This window comes from Apis laboriosa, unplaced genomic scaffold (genome assembly GCF_014066325.1).
Source record: "Apis laboriosa isolate Shangri-la unplaced genomic scaffold, ASM1406632v1 scaffold13_cov153, whole genome shotgun sequence".
NCBI classification, from domain to species: Eukaryota; Metazoa; Arthropoda; class Insecta; order Hymenoptera; family Apidae; genus Apis; species Apis laboriosa.
Window position 1 is genome coordinate 2,199,074 of NW_025221370.1, and position 16,583 is coordinate 2,215,656.

Consider the following 16,583-nt stretch of genomic DNA (forward strand, 5'->3'; position numbering starts at 1 on the left):
AAAAAAAAAAAAGAAAGAAAGAAAGAAAGAAAAAGAAAAAAACGTCAATGTGGCTTTCTACGAAATTTCAGGCGTCGATTTAGATGCTGGTTCTATCATCGGAATCGTGGTCGGTGCCCTGGTGCTACTTCTCATCGTTTTCATACTAATTTTTGCCCGTGCGACCGGACGCTGGTGCTTCGCAGGTGAGTGCCACATTTTTCCAATTAATTCCCACTAAAATTGGAACACGTGCCAACGCGATATCCCCCATCCTTTTTTTTGGCGATTTTTCGTGTACTTTATTACACTTTGATCAATTTACACGATTAAATTAAACGAGAAAATAGGATAAATGAACGAATTAATAAAAAAAAAAAAAAGAAAGAAAGAAAGAAACGAGAATTAATTATAATTAGAATCAATCAATTTTTTCGATTACTGTATCTAACTATAGATAACGCCATAAGATATTTCGCGTTATTTTTTATATCGATGGATAGGATATTTATACAGATACTTTTGTCGTTGAAAAAAAAAAAAAAAAGAAGAAAAGATATCCATAATAAGAAACTTATATATAACGTCATATAACGATGATTTTTAATCGGATAAAATGAGTGGTCGTGCGTGTACGTAGATGGCGAACGATATTTCCTAGCTGTACTCTTAAAATCGTAAAATTTTAAATGTCTCTTATTTTTTTTACATATCTATATATTTGTATGTATACAAATGTCTTGTGTGTTGTGCCGCTACCGATAGGACAGCATGCAAGTCGGGCCAAGTAAAGAATAAGGAGAAACAGCAACAATTACCTTGCGATTCCGTACTCTAGGCATGACACTGTCCAGGGGTAAGTCACCTCAGGCAGCAAAAAAAAAAAAACAAAAAAACAAAAAGCAATCCCCATTTTTTTCAACAAAGTATATTGCTCGTTTATCCTCGTTTCATTTCGCCATTTCTCTCATATCCGTGATGTCCGATCATTNTTTTTTTTTTTTTTTTTTTTTTTTTTTTCAATTTAAAATCCTCGCCACTCTTATATTACGATCGTGCACCTGGTCTTGGCTAATCGGTGAGAAAACGGTTCTAACGTTTATCTCTTGAATGCGAAAATATCTCGACGTCGGAGGAATGATCTCAAGCGTTGCGAAATGATATTTGCCCGAAATGTGAAAACGAACATTTTAATATCGAGTTAAAACGACCGTGGAGAAGAGTTTAAGAATTTGGTTATATTGAAATTTACGATATAATCTGAAATGTTCCATATATACTATCGTTATGGTAAATTTTATAAAATAATAAAAAAATAGAAATTGTTTTGAAGTTCGTTCGAGAACGAGTGAGAGCTCTATCGATTGATCTCGATCGATTCTTTTCCATTCGTTTGCGATGAATAAAAAAAAAAAAAAAAAAAAGAAAGAAAAAAAATGAGAAAAGAAAAACTTCTGGATAACATTTAGCGGAGAGTCGAAAGTTCGATTAAAATCGTATCAGAAATCTGGCGTGTAATCGATAACCGCGTGACGAATGAACAAGTCGGAATTTCATTGTTCGGAACGATTCGTTTATCGGCCTGTGATTGGGCAAACACATTTATTTTTGACGATGAATATTCATATTTCTTTTTTCTTTATTTTTTTTTTTTTTTTTCCTTTTTTTAAATCATTTGTATTCAACCAATCGATTATCTAATGGCAAGATTCCGTTTAAAATAATCCTAGTACAAATAGTAGAACGTTTAAATAAATCCAGAATGCATATTTTCTTTCTCCAATAATCGTTTTTTGATCCTAAGTTTATTTTTCTTCATTTTTTTTATCACTTTATAATAAAACTAGTTAGAGAAGGAAACATTATGCATTATTTTAATTCGACAAAAATTATTGAGAGAACGAATTGAGAACAATTGTGAAATATTAAATATTATGAGATTTGGTTTCATTCAATCACGAGCATACATATATCGATCATTCGTGCATGCACATTGTGCTTAGTCTCACAGCATGTACTAATACCATGCCTAATTTATGCTCTTATTATTATTCGCCCAGTGTTTTTCAAATTCTCTTCTTTCTATCAAAAAAAAAAAAAAAAAAAGAAAAAGAAAAAAGAGAAATACCATTTAAGGAAGAAAAAAAGGGAAAGAATTACGACAGAGAGGATGAAAAATTTCCATTAAAAAAAAGTATTTTCGATTATGCAATTCTTCGACCAGACCATTATATACTTGTTGTAATTCACAAATGCAAAGAGATCGTTCATTCGCGATTAAATAGAGAATCGAAGCTGTTTGAAAAACACTGACTCAGGCCACGATTGTAGCGACACGTTGTTCAAGAAATCCCCCGCGGGATTTCTCCAAATTTCACGACTATCGGGGTCGAACGAAAAAAAGAAAAAGAGCGAATTTCCTTTGCGACAAGCAACGACAATCGGCGAAGGCAAGTGTGGTGACATTTGTTCGAATCGAAAAACCAGACCAGATTCCCTTTCATCGATGCGTTCAATTATCTTTCTTTCAATTTTGCATCCCCCCACAAAATGTGGATTACATTTTCTCTTTCTTTCCGATTAGAAATAATACGATTAATTATATATATATATATATGTCACGATATTATTATTTCTCACGATTATTAAATGACGATCGTACAAGCATGCTCGTATCGATTCCCTTTTTTTATTCTTTCAATTCAATTCCCTCTGGATTTTCCCATCACGATTCTCGATGTTACCTTAGATGACAATTAGATGATTACGTGTTCAAAGTTTATCACGTTTACTTACTCACGTTTATTCACTTGCTTGGATTATATTATTTATTATTATTAGTGCGATGACTTGCCTGTTTGAATGTTTATGATTATTAACACAGTTTCTAACAATCGATCAGATCGATTTCGATTTTGCAAACGCCTGAGTAACACGCGTCCCGACGAGGGAACCGTAATCAAAAATCAACCGCATCGCGGTAAATTTCCAAAATTCTAAAAATAATCCTTCTTACTTAACACGAAGAAAATTTTAATTTGATCTAACGTCATCCCGAAACGCACGAAGGAAAGTCCATCGCCAAAGTAGCTCGCGCGTTTGCAAATCCCTCGCACTTGATGAAAATCGATCGAAACCAAAAAAAAAAAAAAAAAACACATTAACAACACGAAAACACGGACGACACTAACGCGACAGAAAAAAATATTAAATATAAAACGAAACGAAACAAAAAAAAAAGTAACCTCGTCCTCGAGGGTAAACGATATTAAACCAATTAAAAAAAAAAACTAAAATAAAATAAAATAAAATAGAGGGGAGGGGGGAAAAAGAGAGAGAGAGAGAGAGAGAGAGAGAGATCCACACACGCACTTTTGCCTTGACCGATCGTGGCGTTGCTTGTTGCAGCGAGGCGTCGGGGCGACGAGGAAGCTGCGAGCGGTGTCGGCGCCGGAAGCGAGGCGCACATCACCCCTGGGGACGAGGACGAAGAGGATCACGACGAGGACCCGCGTATCATCGATGAGAAAATACCGCAGGGTGGCCAGGAGAATCCGATACACGCGAGCACGGAATACGTGAACGGGCGCACCGACGTCAAGGAGGCGAAGAAGGACGAGAAGACGGACACGCCTGTTTAAAAAAAAAAGAAAGAAAAAAGAATCGACCGATCATCGTCGTCGTCGTCGTCGTCGTCGTCGTCGTTTTTTCGACGGTCGTTCCTTCTTCTCACGCGGAAATAAGCTGTCACCTCGGTTCGACGATCAAAAAAACTTTTGCAAACCGATCTTTCATCCCGCGAAAAATAATATCTCGTTATTCGTATTTCGTGGATCGAGGTGTGATTTGGATCGAAATCGTGAAACGAAATGGATTCGAGGGAACGGGGCGGAATTCGAAATATTCCAGGAAATGATTGGTTTTTAATATATTATAGACTGAAGTTTTTACTTCTGTAACAGCGTTACGAGATCACGAGTTTCCTGACGCCGATTCGATCCAATTTCCCTTGCGAAACGAACTCCAACTTTCTTCACTCGATTATTTTCAAAATAATTCGCTCGCTCATTGAACGACGCCGTTAACATCCGAGATAAGTGACTAAAAATTCGTATATCCCATTGACGCGAAGGTAATTCTCAACAGGAAGGTTGAACACGCGCTCCTTTCTACATCTCGTCGCACGAATCTCGCGTTTAGTTTGTTAAGAACGAATCTCTTTCTATTTTTTATTATTATTATTATTATTATTATTATTATTATTATTATTATTTCCTTTTTCTATACAATAATATCGCGTATTTATTTTTCACGCGACGCACGAGTATTAATTGTTATTTTTTATTCGCCGTGACACAAAGCATAAAAGTATGAATCCCCGCGTATCGTCAAATCTGATATCCTTTATCTCTGTACTTGCATTTCCTCGCATTTCCTTGTACAATTTTTCCGTCTCTTCGATGGCAGCTGCGTTCGTAACACGCGAAAACACGATTCTCCGCTCGTCAACGATCGGGAAACGATCCCTCGATGCCTCGATTAAAAGAAAGGGAAAAAAAAAGAAAAAAAAAAAAAGATGAAAAATGAAAAAAGAAAAAAAATAATAATAAACGATATAATCGCGACAAGCGAAACGTTTTTCCGGTCTCCCTGATCGCCGTGTATAACTTTTGTAAATAGGATTTTTTCGCGACGCGACCCGCGACCGTCGTCCAATCGGCGGTATATCGTTCACCGCCCTTTTTCTTTCTTCTCGACGAAACATACGTACACACACGTACACACACATATATATATATACACATATATATATACACACATATATATATACACACGCGTCACACGAACGGGAGGGAGGGGAGGGGGGGATTAATTCGCTTCGATCGAGTTCGATCATTTTCACACTTTATTAAATAATTGTACACAAACACGCGTCGTTGTATCGATCGTTAACTTTTCGAGGAGATTTTTCCCAACGAAGATATACCTTTTCGAGTTACACGTTATAGGTTATGAAATATTCAGCGGCAATAAAATAAAATTTCGAGAAGTAAATTTTACAGACTGAATAGTAGTAAAAAAAAAAAAAAAGGAACAGTCTGTAACCTATAACTTGTACCTCGTCGATCGTTATTTTGCCCCAAGAGAAGATCTCTAAAAATTTATAAAATTAAAGAAAAAAGAAAAAAGAAACCTTAAAATTTATCTAAAATTTAAAAAAAGATCAAAGAGATTTTATATATATATATATATATTCATCCTCGAGAAGTTGATTGGAATCGGAATATCGCTAAGGAATATCGTTGTTAGATAACACGCGTTTGCGAGCTGTCCTCGAATAATTTTATTCTATTCTAAATAAATCGAGTTTCCAATGGAAAGAGAAAGACCGCCTTTGGAGATTCACGCTCGGGAAAAAGATAGATTGTCGTAGGGAATGTGTCGTGCACGATGAATAACGTACGCGACGTCTAATAATTATTATAAAACAAAGCGATTACAAGTGCGAAACAGTGGGGACGAGCGGGAAGTTTCTCGGATATTGGAAAAGTTTCACAAGCTTGGCGCGAACAAATCAAACATTTTTGTAGACGAGTTTTTTCTAAAAAAAAAAAAGAAAAAAAAAAGGACGCATCAACGTTGAAGAATAAATGGGAGGGTGGGGGATGGGGAAAATCTAGAGCAAAAGAGTAAAAAATAAAAATAGGAGAGTAGGATGAATTACGCGTGCACGACGAACAAAAAGAAAAAAAAATTTCCACGGTTCGATATTCCCTTTTCTCGAAGAATCGTCTCTGCGAGTTTGTTTTAAATATAGATTTATGATACAATTGGTTAACAGCAAAGGTGTTAGATCGAGTAAAATTACGTATTCGATAAAAAAAAAAAAAAAGAAAAAAAGTGCGAGTCGAAGTTTATTTTTCAATTTAAATATTTACTGTTTTATTTTACGGTGATACGATTCGAAACGGTTTCAATGTAAAACACAATTTACAACGAAAAAGAAATATATATATATATATACATATATATTTAAATGGTCAAATAAATTTTGTGAGCAATTGCACGAGTATACGAACGGATGTTTTTTAATGAATTAAACGCAGAGGATAAAAGCTTCCAACACGCTTAACGTTCGGCTGAATTTTTTCAAAGCTTTTTTTTTTTTTTTCAACGACGATAGAAGGAATTATCAACCGTGAGAAGAAAACGCTTTACGTGCACGTGTAAAGAGACCTATTAAAAAAATAACGCCGTAACCACGTTCGAAAAAAAAGGGGGGGGAAGAGAAACAGAAACGAACACATTCCACGATATAGCTTTCGTTCTTAGACGAGTCCTTTTGTTTTTTTTTTTTTTTTTTGTTTTTTTATCTAGGACATATGTATAGTCAACGCGTGCTGACTGACACGTGATCACGTATCTCGCGTTTTATAATTTGTAAATGTGATTTTTTTTTCTTCTTTTAGCAGAACAGTATTATTTACGCGTGTATACGAATATTCGAATAATTCAATGACACGGAAATGGGGGCGTGTTCTAATTCGATTTTTTTTTCTTTTTCCTCTTTAGAAATATATATATATATACGCACACGCCCTATCTTTTCTACGTATCAATCTCTTTTACACGTTCAATCGATCCAATGATTGTTCAGAATATATGATATTTATAATACTCTTTTTAATATTCGGATGTGTCGCGACTCGATAACTCGACGATCGGATTATTCATATTTTTAAGGAAAAATTGATTTGACAATCGTTTAAACTCTCGCAATGATTTTAATCCGTTTCTACTAAAACTTTTTACAAAACGTTTTCCGTTTTTTCACTAAAGAATTTCCACGAATAGCACAAATATATGTTTAAGATGTGTTTTGTAAAAAAAAGGAAGAGAAAAAATGGATATAAAAATTTGTATAAAAATATCGTTAAAAAATATATAGGCGGATAAAAGTTAAAAAAAATTCGTTGGCACGTTAGCAGCACTTTAGCCATCATTACACGTATCATCATGTTTCGAGACCGCGGCAAAGACTGAAAACACATTCCTCTCGACTGTCGAATTTTTCTACGAACAATTTTAACCTAAATTTTATATAAAACGTGCAGTCAGTTTCATCGAAGAAAAAAAAAAAAAAAAAAGAAAACACCAAAATTCTGAAACGATACGTCTGATTTTAAATGGTTAACTTTTGATATCGAACTTTACGTACGAATCATTCGATAACGATTAATTAGACGACACTCGTACGGATGAAGAAAGATATTCGATAATCGACGTTCACAATTAGGTTCGTTCACAGTCGCGATGTTCTCCGAAAACGATGCGTTGCCTCGTTGTTTCCCCTTTCGTTCGCGAAAGAAACAACGCCCGCAAGTGTTTTTCCTTTCTCGATCGCCAACTTAACTTCGATTTTTCATTATCATTCCCATTCGACAATAAGTGTTCTTTGTACTTTTCTACGGAATAATCCTTACTTAGCTCAGTCGATAAGAAAAAAAAGAGAGAGAGAAAAAATATTCACGAAAAAAGTAAAAAAAAAAGAAGATGAAAAGGAACTAACGATTTTACGTGTACACTTGCACACATACACACATACACACACATACACACGCGCACACATTCTCAACAGAAAGAAGAAAAAAGTTCACGAACGTAGGTGTCCACGGCGTCGTAAAGATGAATTATTAAAAGAGTAAAGGGGCAAAAATATAAAAAGTAAAAAAAAAAAAAAAAAAAAAAAAAAAAGAGAAAAAAGAAAAAAAAAGGGAAAGAAGAAAAGAAAGAAGAGGGAGGGAGGGAGGGTGAGAAGAAGACGAGAGTACCCTGTATCTGTCACTCGTTGACGAAACATTTCCGAATTCTGCACATACACTCCTTCACTTTTTTCCATATGCGATCGTGTTTTCACTTACAAAGAGGGATCGTCTCGTCCAACGAGTTCTCGCTCATCGCCAAATTTATAAAGATGTAATAAGAATCAAACGGAAACGATTAACGAAAATGGCGGAAAGTAACGAAAATTGAGGGGAGGAGAAATTAAAGAAAGAGGAAAGATTCCGGAGGAACTGGTCGGGCGAAGACGATCGATCGAGAAAAATTACGTGTTGTATATATTAAATATATATATATATATAAAATAAATAAATATATATATATAAATATATTATAAATATTATGGTACGAGATTGAATATAATAGTAATGAATATATATATTATATATATTCTGTGTCGAGGGCACTTGGCTTGCAACTCGTAAATATTAAACTGAATAAACTTATTTATCCACTTGCACTCCAATTGCCGAGCGACCTGTCGTTATCCGTGAATTTTTTGAGAAAAAGACTATTATTGGGCAGAGAGAGTGAGAGTGAGAGTGAGAGTGAGAGTGAGAATGAGAGTGAGAGTGAGAGTGAGAGCGAAAGAGAGAGAAAGAGAGAGAGAGAGAAAGAGTAATATGGTTATTATTAATATAACTTAAGCGTGAGTTTTAAAAAAGAATTTCGCGATGGACGAATGAGAGGAGAGAAATACGATCGTCCCGGTCGTAAAATATTATCTTATCCGGGTGAGAAAAAAGAAGAGAACAGTGCGGGGGAAAAAGAAACTAGAGAGTTGGAAATTACTTAGAAAGTAAATCGATTACACGTGGATTGTACGTTGCCAATTAAATACTATAATTTGTATCGTGTTTGCAGTGTCGAAGCGTCGTTTGTGCCGTTAAAGAGGCTGAGCCGTATGTCATTGTGAGCAACGCACGTTTCTCTACCCATTGCTCTGCTAAATTTCAACACTAGAACTGCCTAAATATATTATAATACAGATTTAAAAACAGATAAAAAAAAAAAAAGAAATGATAAACGAAGATATATGATCAGGGCCCTCTTGTTTTATAGTAATATTAAAAAAAAAAAAAAAATGAAGTTTCACAAATCAAATTTTTGTCAATTATCTATTAGGTTAATCACTGTACAAAGAAATAATATTCTTCATACTGCCAATTTACAAATGTCCGATTTAGCGAAGCAAATGTGCAAGATTCGTGCATTTCTCAACGAATCACGCGTAACGTTTTGTTATGTCGTGTGTATTATTGTGTGACGAGCGATTAAACGTATTAAATGTAATTGTAAAACAAAGCCTAAAGAGAAGGGAAGAAACACATCGTCATACTTAACACGATGATAGGATGATGAAGGACGAAAAGAGTCCAAGGCCGCCCGAATTTTTTTATACACGCATACGCTATATAATTGTACACCGTTTCGAAGTATTTTACAATATTCACGTGTCCAATGATTTTTCTTTTACTTAATCGTCGCGACGAGGACGATCATCCCTTGGACGAAATGAAATTGGGGATAAAAATTTTTGGATGGAAACAATTTCGAGAAAGAATCAAGAATGCCAAGTTAAAATTAATAATTAACCGTGACAGTCTCTCTCTCCCTCTCGAATTTATTTCTCGAGAATCGAGGAACTTTCAACTTTTAATCGAGGATGAAAAATACCACGTTCGATCCAAGGTGATCGTCTTCGATCGATCGGCGACGAAAAATGCATCGAACCGGAATATCAAGAGCGAAGAAAAATCAGCACAAAACGGATGAAACGACGAACGAAGAGCCGTGTCTAAAGGAAATCTCACTGCCAATGTATACACTCCGAAAATCCTTCACGATAAATCGAAGGATGCGGAGGATTTCATCGTTTCGCTCGAATCCTCTATCGAATCCTATCCCCTGGCAACCTAGAAACGAATTTGTCGAGGAACTCGTGTACATGGAGAAAGAAACAAAAAGAATAAGGGATGGAGAGAAAGAGGAGGGAGAACGAGAAAGAAAGGAAGAAAAAATAAAAAAAAAAAAAAAAAGAAAAAGACGAGCATTCGTTGCCGTCTGTGGTATACATATACGACTTGTGTTCGACGACCTGTTCGTGCAACGCGCTTACGACAATGAAAGCACGTCGATAAAGCAAACGATAATCGATTAAACGCGAAACGATCGGAGAAAGGGAGAAATATAGAGAGGAGGTGGAACGTCCTTTTGTAAGGAATATTAAGCGCGGATATAATACGTTGATGTACAAAAATTCCTTGCGGTACATTTTAAACGATATTAAGCCGCTTATTTCGTAATTCATTTCTAATGGTTCATTATTCTTAATGGTTAATTAATTATTATTTAAAAACGATACGATGATCATGCTGCGATTACACTCGTACATGTATATTATATCTATTTGTATCAAAGATACATATAAATATGTTCTCGTTAGATCTATGCTCATACGATATATGGAAATATCGGATCTTTTTTCTTTTCTTTTTTTTCTTTTTTTTTTTTTTTTTTTTGATCTTAGAATATAAACAAAGAGATCGAATATAAAAAAAAAAAAAAAGAAACGTTTTCGTCGCGAAAGAAAAAAAGGACGAGAGAGGTTGAAAATTTGTAAAACTTCTAATAAAAATTAACGAGAAGATTTTTAGTGTAATATTATGAGAAAGCATGATCGTTGGCCATACAATGGAGTATATATATATATATATTTATGTTAAGTCTAGATATTAAATACGACTATAAAGATCACGAGGGATATTGACGATCGCGAATACCTGATTACGGTGTTCTCTGAAACATTTTTAGAATGTTGATCATCGATCGGTTGAGCACAAGCATGCTACATACCGTTGTTGAAAGGATACGATTATGATTTTTTGGAAACATTAGTTTTTCATACTTCGGTTGTTTCTTCTATCCTTAGAATTCATTTTTCGTAACGAGGGCCCAATATGTGTATATGCGAGTCACCGAGAAGGAAAACACTTTAAGAATACTTCAGAGATCGCTTAACTTTAAACGTTAAACTTAAAAGGAAAAAAAAAAAAAAAAAAAATTGAATAGGGGAGAAAAAAAAGAGAAAAAAAAAAGAAAGATGGATCAAATCACTGTTTGACAAAACGAAGAAGAAAAACTACGAAAACGAAGAAGAAACGGAAAAAAAAAAAAATGAATGAAGTTTTGAATGTTATTATATACGGTCGATAAGTGAAATAACGAATAACGCGTGTTCGTGCACGCGGCATCTACACATATACACCCACACAGCATGTATACACGTACACACTACGACCACGTAAGGAACGAACACGAAAAGAAAATGAACATGAACATTTTGTATCTGTAATTGTAGATACAACGCAATAGGCAAGAGTAAATTTAATTAAGAATTCAAATGAAATTAATATATAGAAGAGCTGTATGTAATTAATTGTAAGTTCATTCATCGCTATGATATTATAACTTAGGTATTATATGATTTTTGAAATAAAACATTTGTTTTAAATACATATATAGAACGTACACGAGAATATGCCATCCCGTCACAGCAACTTCGTTCAAAAGCTTAATTTTCAATTCTTTCATCGATCTATCGTTCGATAATAACTTCGAATAATCGATCGATTATAATATCATAAATAATTAGAATCGGGAATTGAAAATTTTATTAACGCTCGTGTTATTCGATCTGATTAAACGAAATCTGTTTTTTTTTTCGATTATTTACAGGTAACACGACGTCTAGGAATCTTGGCGAGTCGTGAGTATTTATCTTTTCTTAAAAAAAAATTTCCTTATTCTCTTTTAGTAGCACAACTCACTTTAAATATTTTGCACCGAATTTCGTAACTAATATTTTTCTTTTTCCCTGCTGGTGCTTCGTAGAAGAGACAAACACACTTAAATTTATGTTACTTTCTTTTCTTTTTGTATATATATACGAATAAAAACGACAAGAAAAGAATGAAAGACAAACGCAATCGATATCAGTTGAATTACATCTATCGGTATTTACCATATTACCAGGAAATCGCGCAGAATCAAAGACTTTGCGGATCCGGCAGCGAGCGTTAATCTACTTCGTTTTGAGAAATCGATAAGCCAAGACGAAACGCAAAGGCAAGAGTTTTATTTTCTACTTTCCTTCAAAGAAAGAAACATCAAGCTTGTGCTCAATGTTAACGTCATAATTTTTATGGAAAATACCGAGATAATTATAATCCGTCGCTTGTTACCTTATAATTTCTACATTCCCTGTTTACTCGCTGTTTCTTGTGTACGTCTGCTTATTAATCAGCTTTAACTTCTCGCTCTCCTTACCTACGTTCAATTTTTCCATGCTTCTTGATAGATATTTATATGTTTAGTCACTGTAACAATCAAAGCAACTTAATTTTTTTTTCTTTTTGCGAGAAATTACATAATCTCATCTTTATGACAAATATTGTAATTCGCAGTAGACAAATTTTTAATTTTCCGTAATAATATTGAAAAAAAATATATAATCAATTCATTCATTTATGCCTTCATATTATGAACGTTCTAAAAATTATAATTTTGATTAACCATATTTTATAACATATTTTAATAATTTTATATTATTAAAGTAACATTATTTTGTATAAATATAATAACAAGTGAATTTATAATATTTTTCCCATTTTTTCGAAGCGATTCTTTAAAACTGACGTCAAAAGTATTTTATAATTCAAACTTTATAAAAATCAAACGAGAAAAAAAGATATGTATATACCATTGCACGTATACGTTAAAGACATAAAACTTTTTTTTTCTATTAGATTTTATCTTGATTATTTCAATATGTAAATCGTTTATTTCGCATTTATCGATTTATTTCGCAATAATCAATAATACTACTTTATTTCACATTAAAACTATTTTATTTCTCTTGTTTATTTTTCTATCTTTTAATAAAATAAAAATTCGAAAATTTTTGTTCAGTTACACAACAATCACTTCGAATTTATTCTCGTAATTGAATAATATTCTCATATATTGGAATAATTGTTTCAAAAAAAAAAAAGAAAGAAAGAAAGAAAAAAAAAGAAAGAAATGAAAATTAAATATCAAACAAACTTTAAAAAGAATAAACTGTATTGATTAGAAGTGATACGGAAAGTGCCGGCCGCTATTCCAGAACGGAAGTGGATGGATCCCGAGAAGAACGGAAATCGAGAATCAGTCTGTCTAACCTATTTAAACGCAACAAGGATAAAGTGTCTGGCGCTGACACCGATACCATGAGAACTGTCGTTACAGTGGATGATGAGAAGGTAAACAAGTTATTCTCGAATAATCTTTCTGTCGCGGATTACATTCCTTTCAATCAAATATCATATATCCACTTCGATTAATCGTTAACGCGTTAACTGTTTCTAAAAATTTCCTTTATTCTTATAATAATAATAATAAGGGATGCGTATCGATATATTGTAGAAAAAATTATACGTTTTACTTTTGATCTTTGCATATTTAAATTTAATCGTTTCTACGAATCAAGCGATATTATATTTTAATAGCTCTTATAGATAGATAAGTAGATAACATTAATTATGCTTTTTAAGTTACTTATTATATTTTTATATCGATACCAAAAAAAAAAAAATATTAAATATTCAGCGATTGAAGTGACAAAAAAACTTAAAAAGATTTCGCGATAACCAAGAATATTTTAATATAGAATAGGAAAATAACACGACAAATTCTACATTAAATCCACTCTCTTGTAAAAATTATTTCAAGTGGAATATGATATAAATTATAGAAAACCTTTTAACCGATCGTAAAGCAATGGAATTATAATGGCAATTAATAAGACTGTGAATTCCACAGCATCAAGCAGCACCAATTGCCCAAGGTGTTGCTAAACCAACCACGGACGAAGGAGGAATAGTTTATGCCGAATTGGACTTGACGCAACAGCAACAGAATGTTCCAATTCGGCATCTGAACGAGGACAAAACGGAATACGCCGAGATCTTATACACGAAAACATCGACGGAGGAACAACAGACACCCAAGGAGTAAAATTCGTTCGAGAGAGAGAGAGAGAGAGAGAAAATTTTGCGAAACAATCACAAATTTTTATCTTTTTTTTCTTCTTCTTTTTTTTCGTGATTAACACACATTTGTTACGTTATTTCGATCCTTTTCAGTATACGATAATCGTCCTTTTCGTATATCGTATATTTAGATTTTCTACGTTTTTTAACTTATTCTTAATATGAAATGTGAGTGTACGGTGCGAATCGTTTAATAAGAAAGATAGTGATAAAAATGATGGTAGTACTTAAAAAATATTAAACACCGTATGGTTACATCCGACTGAAAAGGATCTAAACGATCTACTTAATGTTTCTTTTTTTTTTATTATTATTATTTTTACAAATTACTTTTAAGTTATTTTAAATAATTTTAAAATACTAAACGTACACAAGGACATCGAAACATCGACGGTTGAAGAGGAATTCCATTTTTCATAGATCACGCGAAAGTAAAATCGAGATGTAAAATTAGGAAAACTTTGAAAATATTTCCAAAAATTTTAAGAATCAAAGAAAGAAAGAAAACTCTATTACACGGTTTGGTACAATCAAAATCGGAACACTTCTCCTTTTTCTGCTTAATTCTAATTAATCTTTTCACACTCGTAGAGAATCGTTTTAAATTTATTCGTAGGAAGCCACGAGTTCACCGCGAGCTTAAATTTTAAGGTGGAAAAAAGAACGAGCCTACTGGTGTTTAATATATAGGTAACATATACCTATATAAATATATTCGTTACCGCAGCACATTATTAAACCGTTTTTGCCTTCTGATACTCGTCCATTGCCCGTACAAGATTGAGAAAGATCTAACGTTCAAAGTTGAGCAAGCAAAAATAAAATATATAGTACCTCGTGCGAAAAAAATCAAATGGTTGACGCGGCATCGTAAAAAGTGCATTTTCAATGCAACGATTAAAACCTGATTTATTTCTTTCTTTCTGTCGTTGGGGAAAAGGTCAAGAATTCCATAGAATTTCGCGATAATAAACGAAGCTGAACAATCGATCAAGCAATCGAACTTTAGAAATTAATCATTTGAATAAATTACTATGAATAGAAATATAGGGAATAATAGAAATTTTTTCACTTGGAACGCGATAAATTTACCCGTGAATTTACACATTTTACAACGGAATAAGCAATGATTTCTGCTTACTGTTAAATTTCCATCGAATATATCTCTCGTGAAAGATACAATTTGATTAAAATTTAGTTCCATTCTCTGTGGATTTTCTTGCCTTATAAATTATTCCCGCGCGAAAGGAGAAAGATCACGGAGTTCACGTACTTAAATTCTCTTGTTACTATTGTTACCGCGTGCATTTAGAGCGTAATAAAATATGTAATATCTGTATCGTACGTGCTGTTCGTTTGAAAGTCGCTTGAAAAGTTCGCTTCCTGCAAACTGTTACGAATCGCATACAAAATCCTAACGAATATCTTATCTAACGAATCTAACGAATTTTACGAAAGTTGAGAAAGAATGAAAGATATAAAAAAATGTAAATGTTGATATATAAACAAAAAATTTTTTGACTCTATATATATATAAATATATAAATATATATATACATTTCTTCATTGATTTAGAATGCACAATATTTTACATTTTATACTATGCGATATAATTGCAGATAATAAAAATACGATGCGTCGGTGTAATTTTCGAATCATATCAAACAGAACGAACCAAGCTGCTTTAAAACGATGTATCCTATGTTTTGTATATTGTGAATTTTCTTATACTTACTTAAATGATATATAATATATATTTATATATATATTATATATATATATAATAAATCCTACTAATTTCATTTCGTATCGCTAACAATTATTATTGCGTGATTAATGATAATTAGACGCAAAAAGAAAAATTATACGAGATGCGTCGCGTATTTTTAATATCGATTAATATTTGTCGAATATATCGAATATTTGTATAATTTTTTTTTTTTTTATAAAAATTAATCGTATTTTATATCGTATTCCATTAAGGCTAAAATCTAAATCTTCTTTTTTTTTTTTCCAATTAAATTTGTGTCATTATCATCGTAAGTAGAATAAATCCTTTTTTATTTTTATTCATTTCTTATGTATCATTATGCGTATTGTAAAGTTTTTTTTTTTTTATTTTAACGTTAATTGCCGTCCACCATTAAACTTATTAATTTGTACGTTTTTGTCAAATAAATTACAATTGGAGATTAATTTGCCTATTTTACTCGAAGATAATTAATGAGAAAACCAAATTTTTACTTTTTAAGAGAATCTCTTGATTAATGTTGGTCTTGAAACCTTGACTTTCAGAAAAAGTCACAAGTAAATTCTTGAGGCAAGTAAAAAGAGTTCGATGATCGTAGGGTCCAAGGTGGACCGCTTCGTCTTAACGACCACATCTTCGAATGATTTCAAAAAATAATAAAGGACAATTCGATCCATACATCGAAGTCATAGAACTCTGGAGTGGTTTACCTTCGCGCGAAACGTTAGAGAAATATCGAACGATACTTCATACATCTACGTATGAGCAAACGTTGAAACGTTTCGATTATTATCAGTTTTAAAATTTTCCACGTAATTATCATTCCGTATTTTGTTGCTTAATAAATATTGTGCAACAATCTCTCGAAAACAAACGCGCATTATTGCACGTCCATATAAATTACGAAAACATATCGATTT

At 32.9% G+C, this 16,583-nt stretch overlaps 1 protein-coding gene across 4 annotated transcripts in view; it reads left to right on the forward strand.

Annotated features, from left to right (window-relative positions):
- Positions 1–15,715, forward strand: part of LOC122721091 (fasciclin-3) — a 305,529-nt gene extending 289,814 nt beyond the window's left edge. For 2 of the 4 annotated variants that reach the window (XM_043948354.1, XM_043948355.1), the window contains exons 7-11: positions 72–185; positions 11,560–11,590; positions 11,857–11,949; positions 12,956–13,124; positions 13,684–15,715. In XM_043948354.1, coding sequence (XP_043804289.1) covers positions 72–185; positions 11,560–11,590; positions 11,857–11,949; positions 12,956–13,124; positions 13,684–13,878 — 602 coding nt within the window. In that variant the 3' untranslated portion in view covers positions 13,879–15,715. Of the gene's footprint in view, positions 1–71; positions 186–3,387; positions 4,757–11,559; positions 11,591–11,856; positions 11,950–12,955; positions 13,125–13,683 lie in introns of those variants that run through there. The other 2 variants (XM_043948356.1, XM_043948357.1) reach the window with 2 other exon arrangements.
- The last annotated feature ends 868 nt before the right edge of the window (positions 15,716–16,583 follow it).